The sequence below is a fragment of the Urtica dioica genome, chromosome 9 (genome assembly GCF_054948205.1).
Source record: "Urtica dioica subsp. dioica isolate 48M chromosome 9, U.dioica_male_clone48M_v1_H2, whole genome shotgun sequence".
Lineage (NCBI taxonomy): Eukaryota > Viridiplantae > Streptophyta > Magnoliopsida > Rosales > Urticaceae > Urtica > Urtica dioica.
In genome coordinates this window covers 16,886,630-16,905,723 of record NC_142764.1, presented here as the reverse complement: position 1 = coordinate 16,905,723, position 19,094 = coordinate 16,886,630, and the positions used below count along the sequence as shown (strand labels likewise).

Below are 19,094 nucleotides of genomic sequence, written 5' to 3'. Positions count from 1 at the left end.
ACTGACTAGCATGGAGTTGAAGTTGGGAGAAAAACGGATTAAGTAAATGTAAGGTTCGTCTCTTGCCTATGGTTGTACTTGTAGACTTGAAATAATTAGTATCCCCTATTGTACCGTGCCACAAATAATCGAAAGTTTAAAATTTAAATTACCTAAATTTATTATAACATTATAAACGGGAAAAAGCCAAAATATGATGACCAGTTCCACCAACCCAAACCTCATCATAATGTGGGCCCTAGCGGCAGGGCTATGATGGATCGCAGGAGAGCCGTCGGATGAAGCAAGAAAAGAATCACAAATTGGGGATATTCAAAACAATCACACAACGCACTCTGAGGTCGCAGACAAGTCCGGCGTCGCACGTGAACACTCCTCCTTCCCGACACACGTCACCAACTCCAATGTCGTCTCTCTCTCTCTCTATTCCTTTCTTTCTTTCTTGTTTTTTTTACCCTCCCTCCAGAATCAGAATAAAACCCCTTCTGACCTTTCAAACCCCCCAAAATCTCTCTCTCTCTCTCTCTCTCTCCAATCGATATGAAGAAGCTCTATCGGAAAGGCACGGTCCACCCGTCTCCTCCGGCGGCGACGGCCAAGTCCGACGACCGCCTGTCCTTCCTCCCGGCCGTCATCCTCTCCCTCGCGGCGGCGCTCTCGCCGGAGGAGAAGGAGCTTCTCGCGTATCTCCTCCTCTACAACGCCACCAAGAAGTCGTCTTCCTGGTTCTCCGGCGCGTCCGACCACGCGCCGGAGTTCGGATGCGACTGTTTCCGTTGCTACATGTCGTACTGGGCTCGCTGGGACTCGTCGCCGAACCACCAGCTGATTCACGATATCATCGAAGCCTACGAAGACCATCATCGTCAGAATCTCGATCATCATCTCAAGAGCACAAGAAAGGCCAAGAATGGGAAGAAGGAGAAGCGGAAAAATAACAGCAAAGAAAAAGGAAACGCCAGTAGTAGTGAGTCGAAGCGGGCTGATTCGGTGAGCGACGAGTCCACCGCCGATTCGAACTCGGCGACTCAGCTCGGTGAAGTTCCGGAGGGAGAACGAGAAGAAGGTTCGTCTTTGACTGAGAGAGGGTCTAATGTGAGAAGGCTTGCGAGTTTCATTGGAGAGAAGATTTGGGGAGTTTGGGGTTGAAATGAAATTTTACTAAAACTACGAACACAAGTTTTCCTGGAAAAAAAAAAATAGGGTCAACAACAATTTCCAGATAAGGTATTTTATCACTTCTACTTTTGTTTTCTTTTTTCTTCAACTTGATGTTGATTATAACCAATGCAAGAACAGGAATTACTTGCCAGCTTTTTTCGCTATAAATATCTTCTCCCTTGTAAATTACCTCTCGTGTAAAAATATTTTGAACAAGTAGTTCTCTAATTTTGTCCTGCTCTCGACTTTATCCTTCATTTGTGTGAAAAAGTAAAATATTTCATCGGTTGAATCCAACGACTATATTCTCTGCTGCTTGGTCCAGGATTCAGGGTTTATAGCCTGAACAAACTGTTTTTCCAACATAACAAACGGCTCAATAAAGGATGTCTGATTAAGTTTAAATGAAACTCCATGGTTGTATTAAATTATAATAACGCAATTAGGTCTTCCATAAAAGGATATCAGTAAAAAAAAAAAAAAAAAAAAAAAAAAAAAAAAAAAAAAGCTTGCTCTTTTTTTCATCTGAAAAACAACATCGTTCTGGTATTGCGTGACATGGCTTGATGGGCAATCGTCAGATAAGGCTGGCTGAAGTGCATTTCCGAAACTGCCACTGGGAGATTGGGTAGTTTAAGCGGTTGATGCGAAAGCTATAGAAGGGCAAAGTGGTGAATCAAGTAAAAAAGGGAGGGTTTTTTTTAGTCGGTGTCATCGCAATAAACGAGGTCGGCAAAAGTAAAGGCTTCGATTAAAGTTCCCTCCCATTATTAAACTCTCGTCCAAACATCTTTCCGTTGTTTTCCACGCCGGTTGTTATTCCTTCTATAATTGTTGCATCTTTTTTTCCTTGCTTGACCGTTTTACCCTCGATTATTATTCCCAATAATTCAGGGAACTGGTTCTGCATTTAATGTAGATTAATTAGTTTTAGTTTGCAAACAATGTAAAAATTAGAGGAAATGGATGATATTTTTTATTTTTTTTGCGAGTAAAATATTTATTATTTATTTTTAGTTTCACACTTACTACTTAAGTGTTAAAATTAAAATTAATGGAATGTCACATGTCAGTGAGAGAATTTTTTTAAAACAAAATATAATTTGTCTTTGTTTTAAAAAAAAAAATCATAGTTTTCATTTTAAAATTAAAAATTTTATGATTCTTATATATTAATAACTTATAAGAGAATACTCTATGAATGTTTAAAAAAGTTAATTATAATTTTTATAAAAAATACCACTTATATTTTCTTATTTACAAAATACTATTTATATTATTATAAAAAAAACTATCATTTATATTTTTTTAAATAATAAAAAAAAACTTAGTTTCGATTTTAAAATAAAAAGTTTACTATTTTTATTTACTTCTATTAGCTTATAAAAAAATACGCTCCGGATGTTTTGAAAAATTAATTACAAATGTTTTCAATTTAATTTTTAGCCCGATAATTTATTTATTTTTATAATTTTTATACTTGAGAATGTTTATAATTTAAAAAAAAATCAAAAACCAATATTTTTTTGAAAAACAAATATAAATGATATATTTTTATTAAAAAAAAAAACCTCATTCAGTAGTAATGGTGGAATTGAAAATAAATAATAGGTAATCAACGAATAAAAAAAATGAATAATCAAGTGTATCTAACGTAAAACTTTGCTTATATTTACTGCTATTCCTTCCAAAAAAATATATCATCCAACTGATATAATTTTTTCGGTTTATAACCGTATAAAATATATTACACAGATGTAACACTGAAATAGGTTGAAAAAAAAGAATGTCATTTATTCAAATAATAATAATTTTAAAAAAATAGTATTAGAATTGAGCTTTATAATCTTTGTTTTAGATCACCTTTTGTTGGTTGGTGGCCCCGGAGAATGTCATTGGCAATAAAAGGTACAGGAAAGATAATCGTTACCTAGAAAAAACTAAAGAATTAGTTGGCCGAGTTGGCAAATCATGGCATGCAAGGTTTTTAATGTATTATTTTGATGAAGGAAAAAGCTGTTAAAAGCACATAAGAAGGCATGGTAAAATGCAATGAACATGTAGTATTGTAGTTAGAGTTGAAAGTAAAAAAATAAATAAAGTGGCAAATGGCAATGATCAATGTTAGAGTATGATGATCAAAATGGGTTTGGTCGGATTTGAAAAGTTTGTGGTGTGACACTGTGACATAATCGATTTTCAAATGACTTCGATGTCATGTGGCCTGTGGGTCAGGAGTGAGCGAGTTAATTTGTCATTTTTGTTTGGGAATCTTTTTATGTATTCACAAATTGTATTTCATTTCCAGCGTAGTCAAATTCTTCTTTTTTTTATCAGTATTTTTTTTTTGCTCGTCTTGCGTTTATCATGTAAATAAATATGCGTAATATTGATTTCGTATTTTATTTGGCGTATTGTCAGCTATAACATTAATCAGTTTGAGTGGTAGGTAATAAAACGGCTATTGTTCGGACTGTATAATATTCATATGCCAAAATCAACAACTGCCATTTAGTATATTAAAAAAAATTGTAAACGAAGATAAGGAAAGAACAGTTTACGTTGGAGGGACAGCCGTTCATTTGTCCACCAAACAATAAGAAAATATTTCAGAGGATTTTATCCAAAACCTCTTTACGACGAAGTTACTATTGTCAGTGCTAGATCGTCCCCAAGTTTAATCAAGTACTACATTTGGCAAACATGTATGCGTAAATTTTTCTCCTTTTAAGTAAATTGATCCACTGAAGATATTTTTGCTCTGAACAACTTGATTGATTCATTTCCTAAAGCAAAGTATAGTGACGTCACTGAATCCAACTTGACACATATCCAATATGTGGACCATTGCTCACCAAGCCGAGAAAAATACTGCCCTAAATATATTACTTCTTACCTACTTAAGAAAATGGCATTAATAATAGTGCGAAGATTTAGCAATGCAAATAAAAAGAGGGAGTCTGAATAATAAAGCGTTATAGAAAAAGTACAATATATAATTTTAATACAATCAAATAAGTAAAAAAAAAAAAAACTAAAATAAGCTTACATAAATAGAATAATCAATATTTATATGTTTGGTTTGCTCATGAAAGACCAAGTTACGAGCAATCTGGATGACACTTTGATTATCACAGTGTAACGGCGTAGGATGATAAAGAGTGACACTCAGATCAGCAAGTAATCAGCGTAACCAAATAATCTCACATGTAGTCGTGGTCATAGCGCGATACTCAACTTCAATGGAAGAGCGATAAATGACATCATGCTTCTTGCTTTTCCAAGAGATGAGTGAATCTTCAAGGAAAACGCAGAATCCAGTGGTGGACTTGCGATTCGGAGGATCACCAGCTCAATCAGCATCAGAGTAGGCACACAGCTCTAATAAAGACGAGGAAGAAAATAATAGTCTCTAAAACTGAGTACCACGAAGATACCTAAGAATGCGAAGAACGACAGCCCAATGAATTGTTTTAGGAGCGGTGACAGACTGAACCGTGAAATAAACTAAGATTGGGCAGAGAAGACCCATTAGATGGAGAGTAGCGAGCATTGGTTTCAAGTAGAGTATCAACAGTCCTGCTGTAAGTGAGATAGAAGATAGTCCTTCGGGGAGAAGGTCACCTCGATACCCAGAAAGTAACACAACGAACCTAGATCTTTCATAGCAAAGCACTGAGCCAAGTAAGACTTCAACGATTCAATCTCATTATAATCATATCATTAACATATAAGGACAGAAGGATACGACATGTACTTGCATGCTTGACAACACAAGGCGATGTTATGCTGACTATGGGGAAAGTCAAGAGAGGTAATCACGGTGTAGAACTTCTCAAACCAAGCTCGGGAAACTTGTTTGAGACCATAGAAAGCTTTGCGCAGCTTACACACTTGAGGTCGAAGCATGAAACAAATGGAAACAAACACACACAAAGAGGTATAATCAGGGACATTGCCAAACAATTTTTCAAAAGGGGACAAACCTAAATTGTGAGAGGTACAGATCATGTTTATGACATAGACATCGTTATGGATAGCCTCCCCCCAAAAAATACTGTGAAGCTCGACAGACAATAGAAATGAGCGAGTGGTCTCAACAAGATGGTGATGTTTTCATTTTTGTTACACATCAAAAGCAAGTAACTAGAAAAAATCTTTAGAAGTATATTCACAACAAAAAAATTTAATGACAACAGAGTGTTGTGTTTTAACAAGAGCTCTAATATCACGATAAATGCCCAAAAATTAGATATACGTTTCATAAGAGAAACTCAAATGTAACGAGTGAAATCATCAACAAAAGAAACATAATATCTAGAACCAGCCTTATTAGACATAAGAGCAGGTCTCCATACATCAGAATACACAATATCAAAATGAGCAAAAGATGAAGAAGCACTGTTTTGAAGGTAAGGCTGCAAATTTCACAAGTTTACAACCACTACAATTAGAAATATCATGGGAGTTCAAATGTCCAATAGCTCCCGTAGAAACTAAAAAAACGCAAACGAGAAACTGAAACATGATCCAAACGTGAATGCCACAAATAAAAGTCAAACGAAAAATGACTCAAATGAAAAGAAGATAAATCCACACTAGAGGCAGCCATATCCAATAGTTTAGGTTCATCCAAGACATAGAGTCTCCCTTTCTTACGGCATGTCTCAATCATCGTCTGATACCTCAGAACCTGAAAACAACAAGTAGAAGAAGAAAAGGTGACTAACAAACCAGAATCACACAATCGACTGACAGGCACAAGATTCATATAAATATTAGGGATATAGTAAACATCAGGAAGCGAAATATGAGATGTGACAACAAAACAAACACCCTCTTATGGCATTGGGTGCCATTGGTGGTCATAATGAGAAGATATGAATTACAAGACAATGACTCAAAGGATGGAAAGTGATGGCACATATGGTTGGAGGCACCTGTATCAAGTATCCACAAGAAGGATGATACTTGAGACTGACGATGATGACAAAAACCTCTAGAGGAAGAGGCAAACATGTACGGATCCACGGATAGCGCATCAACATCGTTGGTGAACTGAGGTGCCCACGGAGCCATTGGACAAGATGCCCACTGCTGAGATGGAGTTGTTGCTGAGGCTGAGGTGGACGTTGTTGCTGAGGTGGTCATTGTTGCTGTTGCGATTTGTCTCTACCCAACAAGAGTAGACACTGAGCCTTTCAATGCTCATTCTCCTTACAAAAGATACACTTATCAAGAGAGACTATCATCGATGGCATGGGCGCACTACCACCGAACGACCGATATGAGGCAGCAAGGACAGCAGGCGCTGCGGGTGGTGGAGCCTCCAAGTCAATCTTAGACTTAAGACGAACCTCTTCGGCCAGCAGCTCGTCGACCACATAATCAACAGAAGGAAGAGGGCTGCGGTGAATAATTGCACCACGCAATCCCTCAAAGTCGTCGCGAAGCGCCATAAGAAAATTAAACCAATCACTACTCTTCAAAGCTGCCACTGCCCTCAACTCAGCCGACTCAGTCAATGCCAATTGATCCCACAACGAGGACATGGAAAAATAGAACTCTTGAATAGTCATATGGTTATGTCGAAGCTCACAAATATCCATCTCCAACTAGTACTGCTAGGAAAAATTAGATTGAGTGTAGAGTATCTCTAGATGTTTCCAGACCTCATCCACAGTCTCGTGCTTTGTCAACTGAGCACCGATCGAGTGGGGAACATAATTATTAATCCACGTGATAATTCTCGCATTATCAGCCTCTCAAACATCGCAAAATCATCTGCCTTCTTATCGGAAGGCGTAGGCAATCATCAAAAAATTCGTCACATAACTCTACATTGATTTTTCACGCAAAAATTTTCTCAAACAAACCCGAATATGAGTAATTTTTCCATCTAGGTGAACACCAATCACCTGAAGGGAATCATCTCTACGACCCGCCGTATCGAAAAACAACAATCCAAACACTCCAAAACGAAATTCAAACAAACAGAGAGAAAAACCCAAATCGAAATCTAAAAACACAATCACCAACGCATCCAAACAACACCAAAATGAAGGGAAGAACAGTCACCCAACCAATTACGACATCCACAAATCAAGAAAATGAGACGAAAATACCAACTGTACAGACGAAATTGTAGCTCGATCCGTGAACAGCGTGATTGGTATATTAACTTTCTTCAATCAATTAACAAAGTCATGGTAGAGAAGACGACTCTGATGCCATGAAGATTTAGAGCTTCGGAGAAAAGAGAGAGTACGAATAATGAAACTTAATAGAGAAAATACAATCAAATAAATAAAAAACTAAAATAACCCTACACAAATAAAATAATAACAAATATACTAGGCTAATATATTACTCAATTCTCTTAACACATATCCCATATGTGGACCATATGAATCCAACTTAACGCATATCTCATGTGGACCATTGCTCACCAAGCCGAGAAAAATACTGCCCTAAATATATTACTTCTTACCTACTTAAGACAATGTCATTAATAGTAGTGAACACTCAATTCTCTGAAAGCTCTCCACAGAAGAGTGTTTTTTTTTTTTTGTTCTTTTGGTCAGATCTTCCACGTAAGACGTAAGAGTTGAAAGTTAAACCCAAACTAATTTTTTCATCATTAATTTTTATTTATCCCTTTTTATCTTTTGCAAGCACTAATCCCTTGCATGGTATTCTTAGTGGGACAACAGTCAATTCGGACAATTCGTTTCCTCGTAATATGTTTGGCAATTAGATTTACTAAAGAAGACAAATGTCAATCACCTTTATTTATTTTTAATTTTTTTTTTTTAGGAAAAATGTCAATGACCTTTATGAAAACGGATTAAAGCAAAGAAGGATATCTTACGAATAAGAATATATGAGATTTTATCTTATGCTTATTATTAACAGAAACCAAGGGACAAGTGGGAGTGGCTCAAGTCTCGGTGACCACAAGCACATATTCCTTCTTTTATAATATATAAGCTTTTTGGTATATATTATATTCATCGTATTCGTATTACAGGTTGCGTACTATACGCCGTACACGTGTCATTTTGTTGTTAATGTCATGATCCCCTAAAATTTTGTCGTGCTAAACCTAAACCCATGATATTCATCATTAATCCCCATCTATTTATATCTTGTTTCATCAATTTAACGATTGTTATATAAAATTTGCCTCGTACGATTAAATTGTGTCACAAAGTTACACTTTGTTACTCCCTATATGTTGCTTATCGAGTATTGAGTATTGACTCGACATATGCTGAGCAGAGTTCAGTATAAGTAATAGATTTAAGGATCAATTTTATAGAGGAACAAATCTCTTGTAACTTCGAACATAAAAAAAATAGTTTGATATATCAAAGACTAATCAAAATACGTAAATATTAACACCACACAAGAAGACAATGTAACTGCTCGAGCACACGAACTCGGCAATTCTTCCTTCAAAAATACACTCAACGTGCAGTTACACAAACGAACATCTATTGATACGGTTGATACGGTTGATACAGTACGTATATAAAAATAACTGATAAGCCCACATCACCCTCCCAACTTACTGGTATAAAAGGCAAACGAAGCAAACATTTTATATTTTTTTTTATTAATTATTTAGCAATTAGTTATTTACAATAACGTTTATTAGTAATTAGTTATTTTAAAATACCTTCTCTCTCTCTCCACATTTCTCTTCGGAACATCATATTAAATAATAATTGAAAATTCATAGCCCATTTGACATGTTTATAAATATTAATTCTAGAGAGAGATTGTGATCAATTGAGAAGAAGAATATCTCATTGATACAATTGAGAATTACACGGTACAGGGTATTTATAGTTCACTGCTAGGTTGGAAACGACAGTGTTCACTAGACTAGGACTAAACGACTAGGGAAAGAGTTAAACGACACTTCATTTAACTCTTTACACTAACAGCCCCCCGCAAGCCGAGCGTGAAGAGAGACTCAAGGAAAAGCTTGGAGCGCAAGGCAAGGAACTGCAGACTTGAGATTGGTTTGGTGAGAACATCCGCAGCTTGATCGGAGGCAGCAACATGCCGGACATCAAGGAGGCGATGAAGGACCTTCTCACGAACAGAGTAAAGGTCAATCTCAATGTGCTTCGTCCTAGCATGAAGTACCGGATTAGCAGCGATCTGAACCATGTTGAGAATCAACGAGAAATTTCTTTACGTGTGCGATCCGAAATCTAATTCAAGTGTGGCCGCTGGCAAGTGTGGTCGAGCTCAGTGAAGAGAGACTGAAGCCAGGTTGCCTCCGAGACTAGGTGGCGAAGCTGCGAAACTCAGCCTCAATCGAAGAACAAGAGATGGTGCGTTGCTTGTGTGATGACCAAGCAACAAGATTTGTGCCAAGAAAGACACAAAACCCTGACGTTGACTTGTGATCATCACAATCTGAAGCCCACTCAACATCACTAAACCCGCTCGAGAGAGATTGGACACATCTTGTCGCTTAACATGTAAGCAAAATCCATTGTACCAGCGATGTAACGCAGGATACGCTTGACAGCTTTCTAATGTGAAGATAAGGGACGTTGCATAAACTGGCACACCTTATTGACCGCGACGGTCAGGTCAAGACGAGTGATTGTAAGACGACATTGGAGAGTTTAGTGCCAGACAACATTGGAAACACCATCCCTTTGGCAGTTTGCATCTGGACACGAGTTAAGCGGTCCAAGGCATATTTCTTCTGGGACAAGAGAAGATCGGACTCAAGATGATGAACTTGAATGCCGAGAAAGTAATCCAAATCTCCTAAGTCCTTCAAGGGAAAGTGAGTGCTGAGACGGTGGACAAAGGCTTTAAGCCGAGTAGAGCAGCTACTGATGATAAGAATATCATCTACGTAGACCAGTACAAACTGAGTAAGATTGGGAGTGATCTTGACAAAAATGATTGGTCAGTTTTGGCCGAATGAAACCCTTCAGTGAGAAGAACAGCATGTAGCTTGTCAAACCAAGCGCATGGCACTTGTTTAACGCCGTATAGAGACTTATGAAGACGACGAATGTTGTCAGTGAATCCCTCAGGCTGCTGCAGATAGACTTCTTCAAGTAGATCACCATTCAAAAATGCGTTATTCACGTCGAACTGATGGATAGACCAGCCTCGAGCCAGTGCCAACGTTAGAACCACACGAATGGTGGTTTGTTTGACCACTGGACTGAACGTCTCATGGAAATCAAACCCTGCTATTTGCTTAAACCCCTACTAGACGGGCTTTGTGCTTATGCAATGTACCACCAGAGTTGTGTTTCAACTTGAATACCCAATTGCTTCCAATGGCTCGTCTGTTTACAGGGTGTGGGACCAAACTCTATGTCTTGTTCCTCATAAATGCAAGATATTCATCTGTCATTACTTGTTTCCATGCTTCTGAAAAGAGAGACTCAGTTACTGATTCAAATTCCTTAGAGGCAAGGAATAAGGCCTTGGGCTTAAAAATCCCACTTTTGCTGTGAGTGATCATGGGATGAGATGAAGTAGTTACACGGAGATCAATTACATAGGGTGTAGGTTCAGGTGGAGCAGGTTCAGAAGAAGCAGGTGTAGGGAAAGCAGATTCAGGTGAAAGATGCTGAGATTGAGACATGGAGTTAGCGGGTAGGATATGTTGTTCATAGATAGGATTTGGAGAGTGAGAGAATGACGAAGTTGAGGAAGAATATAAGACAGAGGTCGAGTTGGAGTTGGATGCAGCAAGGTTGGAGACTATGAGGATATGTGTTTGTGAGGTTTGAGAACTGGGATTGGGTGGTGGAGGTGGGGTGAGAGGGAAAGAGTTTTGCGTAGGGAAAACATGTCTCATTGAAAACTATGTCCCTAGATATGAAAACCCTCCCAGTTACATCTAGACATTTATACCCTTTATGGTTCAGGCTATACCCCAAGAATAGACATGGTTTGGACCTGAAATCTAGTTTGTGGCGGTTATAGGGTCTCTTAAGTTAGGGGAAGCACTCACACCCAAAGACTTTTAGTTGAGAGTATGATGGTTTAACCTAAAACAGTTTTTCCATGGGAGACATCGTGTTGAGTGTGGGTGAGGATAGTCTATTGGTGAGATAAACAGCTCTCCTGAAAGCCTCATCCCAGAATTTTAGAGGCGTGGAAGCCTGAGCAAGCAATATTAGTTCTGTTTCCACCACATGTTGATGTTTGCACTCAGCAACACCATTTTGTTGGTGTGTGTGTGTGAGGACATGAGTTCATGTGAGTGATTCCTTGAGAGTTAAGAAATCCAGTAAAGGGCATGTATTATCCTCCCCAGTCCGACTGCACTGCCAGTATTTTGTGACCAAAGTTGCAACTCCACATGTTTCTGAAATAGCTTGAACATGTTGAGTGCCTCTGACTTTTGTCTCAACAAATAAATCCATGTATACCGAGAGAATGCATCAATGAAATGTATGTAATTTGTGGATATCCACTGGCAGAAGAATATGGTGCTGGGCCCCACATGTCAGTATGGATGAGTCGTAGAGGTTTTATGTATCTAGTGTCAGAGGTTGGGAATGGATTAGCATAGACTTTACAATTCTTTCTGCATGATTTGAGACCCAGATGAAAGGCTTGATTCTGTCTGGAGAGGAAGTTGACTTTTCTCAAACACATAGAGGCCATTGTGAAGATAATCATGCACAAGCACTAGCTTAGAGTCCTGATCCTTCCAAGACAAAAACGAGGAATGAAATTCTAAGAACACGTTGTTATCGGAGGCAAATCTAGACACACTAAGAAGGTTTTTGGTTATATTAGGAACATATATGTATGAGTTTATCAAGTATGAGAGAGGAATGGCTAGGAGTTCTGAACTTAGTTTGACCTATGTGTGAGATAGGGAGGCACATACCATTTCCGAGGATGACCTTCTCTGAGCTAGTGAACTCTTGTCTTGACACCAGGTTTTCTTCGGTGGAGGTAATGTGATGAGTAGCACCGAAGTCAGGATACCAGTTTAAGTCTTGAGCCGAGGACGGTGTTGCTAGCATTGCTGATGGAGTTAAATCAGGTTGTGAGTTCTCAAAGTAGTCATCGGAGTCAAGGTTGTATTGAATTTCTCCGAAACTTTCATCTCCAAACTCAATAAGATGACCTTGAGCATCAATGTTGTCTTGCAATTAGCCAGGTCCGGTGAAGTCTGATCGAAACCCGTAGAAGCAAGAGGTGATTAGATGACCTATTTTGCCACATGGTTGGCATTGTACTCGTCCTCGTCCAAACGAGCCACCGCCGCGACCTCGAATCGAAGCTAGGTGGAAGCTTCCTCGATTTGTGCTGAATGTGGCTTGAGTACCATATCCTCTGTGCTAAAAGTTCTGAGCGCCTCTTTGATGATAGAATCCACCTCTTTGAGCTCCACTGTACTACGTACTACGACAGAATCCTAAACCACGACCTCGATTCCAGTTGGAATTGACATTGTATTGAGCAACATTTTCGTAGGAGAGTCGATTTGATTCGGAATTTTAGTTTTTCTCTCAATTCTGTTTTCTTGTGTGAGAAGTAGAGATTCAACTTCCACGACTGTGAAAAGTTGTACTCTGGTTTCAATGCTCATCATGAAACCTTCGTATTCCTCTGGTAGTCCACTAAAAATTGCCTCGATGTGATCTTCGACTTTGTACTCTTTACTGACCATATCTAGTAGATCGATCAGGTTGCGAATTTTGAGTAGATACTCAGTGATTAAGAGCAAGCCTTTTTTTCATCGAGTTCAATTGTGTCTTGAACTGAGAAACCTTGGCTCTTACTTGTGAATAAAAGTAAATCTTTAGTGTGTTCCAGATCTGAGTTGTTGTTTCGCAGGAAACCATCCGTAACAGAAGACTATCGTTCATGGAAGCCATAAGCCACGATATGATGAGTTGATCTTGACGATCCCAAGCAACAAAGACTATATTGACTATTATGTTCTTCCGATTTCGCTCGAAACTAAATTCCGGTGGTGAAATTACCTCTGGTAGCAGGAATTTCTGCAGATTGTGACCGTGCAGAGTCGCTAACACTTGCTTTCGCCACGCGATGTAGTTATTGCTGTCGAGCTTCGACGCAATAGGATGAGTGAAAGTGATGAACGTTTGAGCTGCATTTGGATCCATGAAGATACAGGCGTAGATGAAGATTCAGAGGATGACTCGATCGGAGAAGATGAAGATTGCCGATTAAGCGTCGAAAGACATGAGCTCCGGTACCATGTTAATTCTAGAGAGAGATTGGGATCAATTGAGAAGAAGAAGATCTCATTGATACAATTGAGAATTACACGGTACAAGGTATTTATAGTTCACTGCTAGGTTGGAAACGACAGTGTTCACTAGGACTAAACGACTAGGGAAAGAGTTAAACGGCACTTCATTAAACTATTTACACTAACAATAAAGGTTTATAGTGGTTGACTTAATTTTGGTAAATAAAGAATACTTTGCAAACAGATAAGAAATATCGTAATGGTTAATTGTGTATCTCACTGTAAATCATTATTAATTTAAGTAAGTATTGGTTAATATCCTGTAAAAGTTGGTTAATAATAGCTTATCAATGTTTGTATTTATAAATATTAAAAAAAAAATTGATACAAATTTTGCGTTTCAAAAAAATAATTGAACCCTAAACATAATTGAACCTTAAAACATAATTATTAGAATAATTAATAAATAAAATCCAAATTAAAAGTAAAAAATAAGTCTTAGCATAGTTATGAGTGCCACGTGAGACTTCTGTTAGTATAAACCCCGAGGTAGTAACAGTGATATTAAAATCGAATATTGAGTATTTTACCGTGAAAAAAAAAAGATAAGATATTTAAATGACGATAAACTCAAATATTCAATATTTATGCTGCCATTAATTCTAAACAAAAATAACTGCCTGAAATAAACGTAGTTGATTCTAGAGAAATCGCACAATACATGCCAACGATTATAGTGCATCAAAAAATTAGTCTATACTTATTATTTTTATTATATAGCCATTCTTTTTTTATTTGGCAGTTTTCATTGATTCGGTTTACTTTATTACCCTTTTTAAAATTTATTTTTTATTAGCACTTTTTCGTGTTTTGATGCTAATATTTAATATTTTAGTAAGTGTTTGACTCTCCAATATTAACGGAAAAAATCTGGAAAATGTTATTTGTTAATTAATCAGCACGTTTTGTTACATTTTTTGTGGCGGCCAGATTATGTTTGAATTTTTTTGTGTTGACTTTCTATTTATTTAATAGGGCAATCAGGTCAGTAGCTAAATGTGGGTTTATGGAAGGAAGTGAAAATCTACCTCCATAGGACACGGAATTCCGTAGTTGATTGGAAGGAATTATTTCTTCCAGTGTTGACCGGAACTCCGCTCACTATGGAAGGGAAATTTTCATTCCATTGGTGGAAATTTTCATTTCCATATATAAAAAAAATAATAATTAAATAAATACATTTTTAAAGGATTAAAATGTAGTTTTTTTTTTTAAATAATAACTAAAATGTAAAGTGAAAAATTGAGAGGAATTTAGTTTTTTAAACTCATAAAATCTTAGAAATTATATACTAAATTTATATATTAACATTACATATTAAAACTAAATTTTTAATATGAAAATTAAAAAGAACAAAAATAAAAAGTGGAGAAAATGATAATTTTTACTAAATTTATAAATTAAAACTTTATAGTAAAATTATATACGAAAATTAAATTAGAAAGTTAATAATAAAAAAAATATATATTAATATTTTATGAGAGTTAGAGTAGTTGAAGAGAGTAAGAGAAGAAATTATATGAGAAAGTTGTGAAGAAATAATGTGAATAAGGGTGATATTCATACTTGGATTATTGCGAGTTCTCGATTGTTTTTTTTGTTTTTTTTTTTGTTTATGATGATTCACAGGTTCAAACGAGCGTAAGAGCTACTAGACTCACTATGGATTAATTTCCCGACGACCCAAAGCATCCGGACTTCGAAACAAGTAAGGACAAGTGCACGAAGAAACGAACTTCTATGCGCTACGCACGGAATGCACGCCAAGCTTCAGATGATCTGCACGTTACGGGAACACCTCTCGTGCTCCCGCCGTGTGGGCCGTTGTGCGCGCTGTTGTCAATGGTGCCCACAAGAATAGTAGTAATGTCTATTTATGTATATTTGATGTAATATAGTCTCACGAAGACTCTTTCTTGTAAATGCGAAATCATTAATAAAAGTTGAAACGTTCATTCATTATTCCTTGTCTGTTTGAAGCTTTATGATAATATATAATCTTTAGTCCTTAAACAAACCTAACAACATATGAAGAGATAAATGTAGATTTGCATGAACAAACTCTTCATGGTTTGCTTAAAACAATATATTCGCAATCTAAGAATCAAAGGACTATTGATCTCGGTACGATTGTTAGGAGAATCTATGATGTCTGGTTATGGGACATTGAGAGTTGGAGACTCTATAGTTCTTCTTGGTATCTTCTGAATGTATTGAATTGACAAGTGCACTTCTAGAGACAGAATAAGAACAAACCATTTAACATTTTATGTCTCGAAGTCACTACGTATGAATTGCATCATGCTTACCTCAATCCTGAAATGAGACATGTCATTTCATAGCTTACGTATTCTCATTTGAGAAAGTCAGAGTTCGGATTCACTATGTGATTCTGAACAGGACCTATTGGTGAAGTATTAAATTGTGAAGATGTCATGAGTAACTTTGTGAAGATCTCATAGATATGGAATTCATGTACGAGATTGCTGAAATGCAATGTATATCACATCATGCTTTGTTCCTTGGAATGTGAATAAATGAATTGGGCAGTGTCCAAATTGAGTCATGACTCTTTTTGATGAATCAATGTGACTTGTTAGCTCCTCGTCAATACATTTTTTTCTAACTTATTCACAAGCGACAAAGGAGTTGAGGAAATAACAGCTAGAAGGGTAAAATGATAATTTTGTAAATCCCGACTAGCTGATGATATTCATGAATGATATTCATGAAGGGTAAACATAGATAATATTCAGTGGATCCACTCATCACAATTAAGTTGAATTCTTGAGTAGAAAATAAATTCATTTGAACCGAGAGATTATCAGTGTCAACTCTTTAGTGGAGTCAGTTGAAATTAAGCTAAACTTGGAAAATGTTTGTGAACTTTTGAGTCCAAGTATGTTAGCTCAAGCTTTGTTCATTTGGATCCATGAGGTCACTATCACAAATCATATCGAGTAGGATTAGTTAAACTAGAAGCTAAGTCAAAACAAGAACTAGACAAGTTTTATGAAAATTGTCTAAATGGTATTTTTGTCTTTTTGGACATAGGACGAAATGAATGTCAATAAATTTTTTGACATTGTCATATGATGACAGATGAAATGTATCACTCGGTCATGATGAGATTTTTGGGCCTTGAGGATTAATTTCATTTCATGGAATTTTACTTGAAAATTCTTAATTGGCTTTTCTTATGTTGTCATGAAAAAATGAAGAAAAATCTAGAAGCTCATTCTAGAAGCCTTGCACGTCCAACCCAAAGAAAAGAGAGACTAAATTTTGTGCATGCCATAGTGTGAAAGAGATTATTTTTGCCTTGAAGTATGAAGATACTTGCCAAAAGAAAAAGAGGAAACAAATTTGCTTCTAGAAGCATAAAATAATTCGGCCAACTAAGAGAGAACAAAAGAGGAAACAAATCCAAGGGCTTGCATGACATGCCTTGGACGTCCAAAAGGAAAAGAGGAAACCCAATATTTGGTCATGAATATGTGATATTCTATAGAAGAGGAAACTACCTTGTTGAATGTAATTCCTCTCCTATAAATAGGGCACTCATTCTCATTGTTTCTCATCCCACATAAGTTAGAGATTGAGAGTTTCTCTCTCATGACATTGTCGCCCAACCCTCTCTCTCTAGTTCTTTTCGTTTTTGTTTTGGAACCTAGGTCCACATTTGACCTAGTGTTTTAGGTCTTCGACTCTTAGACTTGTTCTTGAGTCGCCGTGTTTAAAAGTGCCCAAACACTAATTCCTTCTTATCTCGAGTGATTCATGTGATAGAAACTTTCGTAGTTACTCGAGTTCCCGAAGAACGAAGAAAGACGAGCTGCGTTGGGAGATGAACGTTTCAACTTTCCTTAGGCTTCTCAACGTTTGAGCTTCACAAAGGTTAGTAAACGTGTAATTGCTTTTAGATAGTTTTAATAATAAACATGTGCTTGCTCTTTGTCTAGGTTAGTAAAATTGTTTTACTTGTTTAAAAGAAAATTTTTATATTCCGCCGCTTGCTCGAAGCTTTAAATCTTTTCTTAATCATAGATCACGCGGCGAGCTGCGTCTAGGAAGTTCGAAATTAGCGATTTTAAACTATTTCGAACCATCGGATCATTTTTAATGACCCAGACTACTCCAAAAAAAGTTGTAAAACTATGTAAATTACTTGGAGTCTCAAAAAAAATACATCTTGGTCTCTTTTTAGATTTTGTTCTAGTTTTTGTTGGTTTTGGAAAAGCTCAGGAGAGAAGATTTTGGAGAAGAACCGCTTCATCATCGTCCCACCATTTATCTATCATAGATTTTATTCTCTTCTCTAATCTCTGGAACTCCCATTTAGTTTATGATTATTAAAATTACTCAACATGTTTTAAGGTAGTTGTTCAACTAGTGAGTAAAACAACTTGTTGAACAACTGATTGTTTTAGCAGGATTAAGTTAATCAACAATTAAACAAACAATCAAACATAAAGCAATAAAGGACATAAGAGATTTGGTAACACTGTTCGATGATAAAACACCTACTCAGGGGAACTGATACGTCTGATGGTGAAAATGGATCCACTATCTCAATAATCAAATGTACATGATTTAAGTTTGAAGACTCCCTCTCAAGCACCTTATTTTTTTATTTCTCTAAACGATGTCAGTCTAAGCTCCCTTTAGATCAGAAACTCATTCTCTCTTTCACACAATCCCCTCCCGAAGATTGACGGACACGTCAATGCAAAAATACAGACTTACAAACTCGGTATAAATAAATATACAATAGTTGCAAGTACCGACAACTAGTTGTCGATGAAGATCTCCAAAGTAGATAGACTAGTTCAAGGTTTAAGGTGGCGTGAATTTATCTAATAGAAAAAGTGATTAATTTAATTCCCTTAATGAACTTTATTAGGATAACACCAAATCTCTCGCGAATATGTTATTCTTGGAAACCAAATATCCGAGAATATCTCACCATGATATTTCTAGTTATATTCCCGCGGGAAGAAAGTGACTTTGAGTAACCCGAGTCTTGAGTGCAACTTCTTGCAGCTTACCTTAAACAACTTAAATAAATAAAAAATTCTAAACTAAACCATATACCACAGAGGATCCAACAAATATTTTTTTTTCTTTTTAATTCCATGAATACTAGCTTTTCATATGTTTTTTTTCATCTGTTAATTATTCTCGTCACCATGAACTAAGTCCATTAAGGGCTATGGTGTAGCAAGTCTTGAACATGGTTATGGATTCGTTTTACGCAATTGAAGTATTTATTCACTCTACCGTGTTTTGTTTAAATTAATTATGAGTGTAATGCTTGAATGTGATTAGCTAATCGTTCATGATATTAAGATTGACTTGATGCTCGATAAATATTAACTTTATTGTGCGCTTGAATTAATTTACCGTAATACATTTCTAATGACTAGAGATAGCTATGCTATTACGGAGTCGTGTGTACGTTCTTGTGATTAATGTTAGCCGTGTTTTTAGGAGTTGGGATCGAGAGATAATAGTATGGGTGTTTGAATCGAGCGTTATTTCCGTGAATCCCGACCGTATGATAGACCTGTGAAACTATTGCCCTTACCTTCTCACTACCACAAAATCCTCATTTCTTTGCTTTGATTATTTATTTCGTTCA

The 19,094-nt window shown here is 36.7% G+C and overlaps 1 protein-coding gene across 1 annotated transcript; it reads left to right on the top strand.

The window, feature by feature from the left end:
- Positions 1–452: 452 nt before the first annotated feature.
- Positions 453–1,397, top strand: LOC149385361 (uncharacterized). Its single transcript, XM_089626958.1, has one exon. It carries the CDS (start codon positions 541–543, stop codon positions 1,147–1,149), a length of 609 nt encoding a protein of 202 aa, XP_089483084.1. The 5' UTR covers positions 453–540; the 3' UTR covers positions 1,150–1,397.
- Positions 1,398–19,094: the final 17,697 nt, after the last annotated feature.

What these genes read in the sequence shown, in the direction of transcription:
- LOC149385361 (XM_089626958.1), top strand. Translation starts at nt 541, where the DNA reads ATGAAGAAGCTCTATCGGAAAGGCACGGTCCACCCGTCTCCTCCGGCG.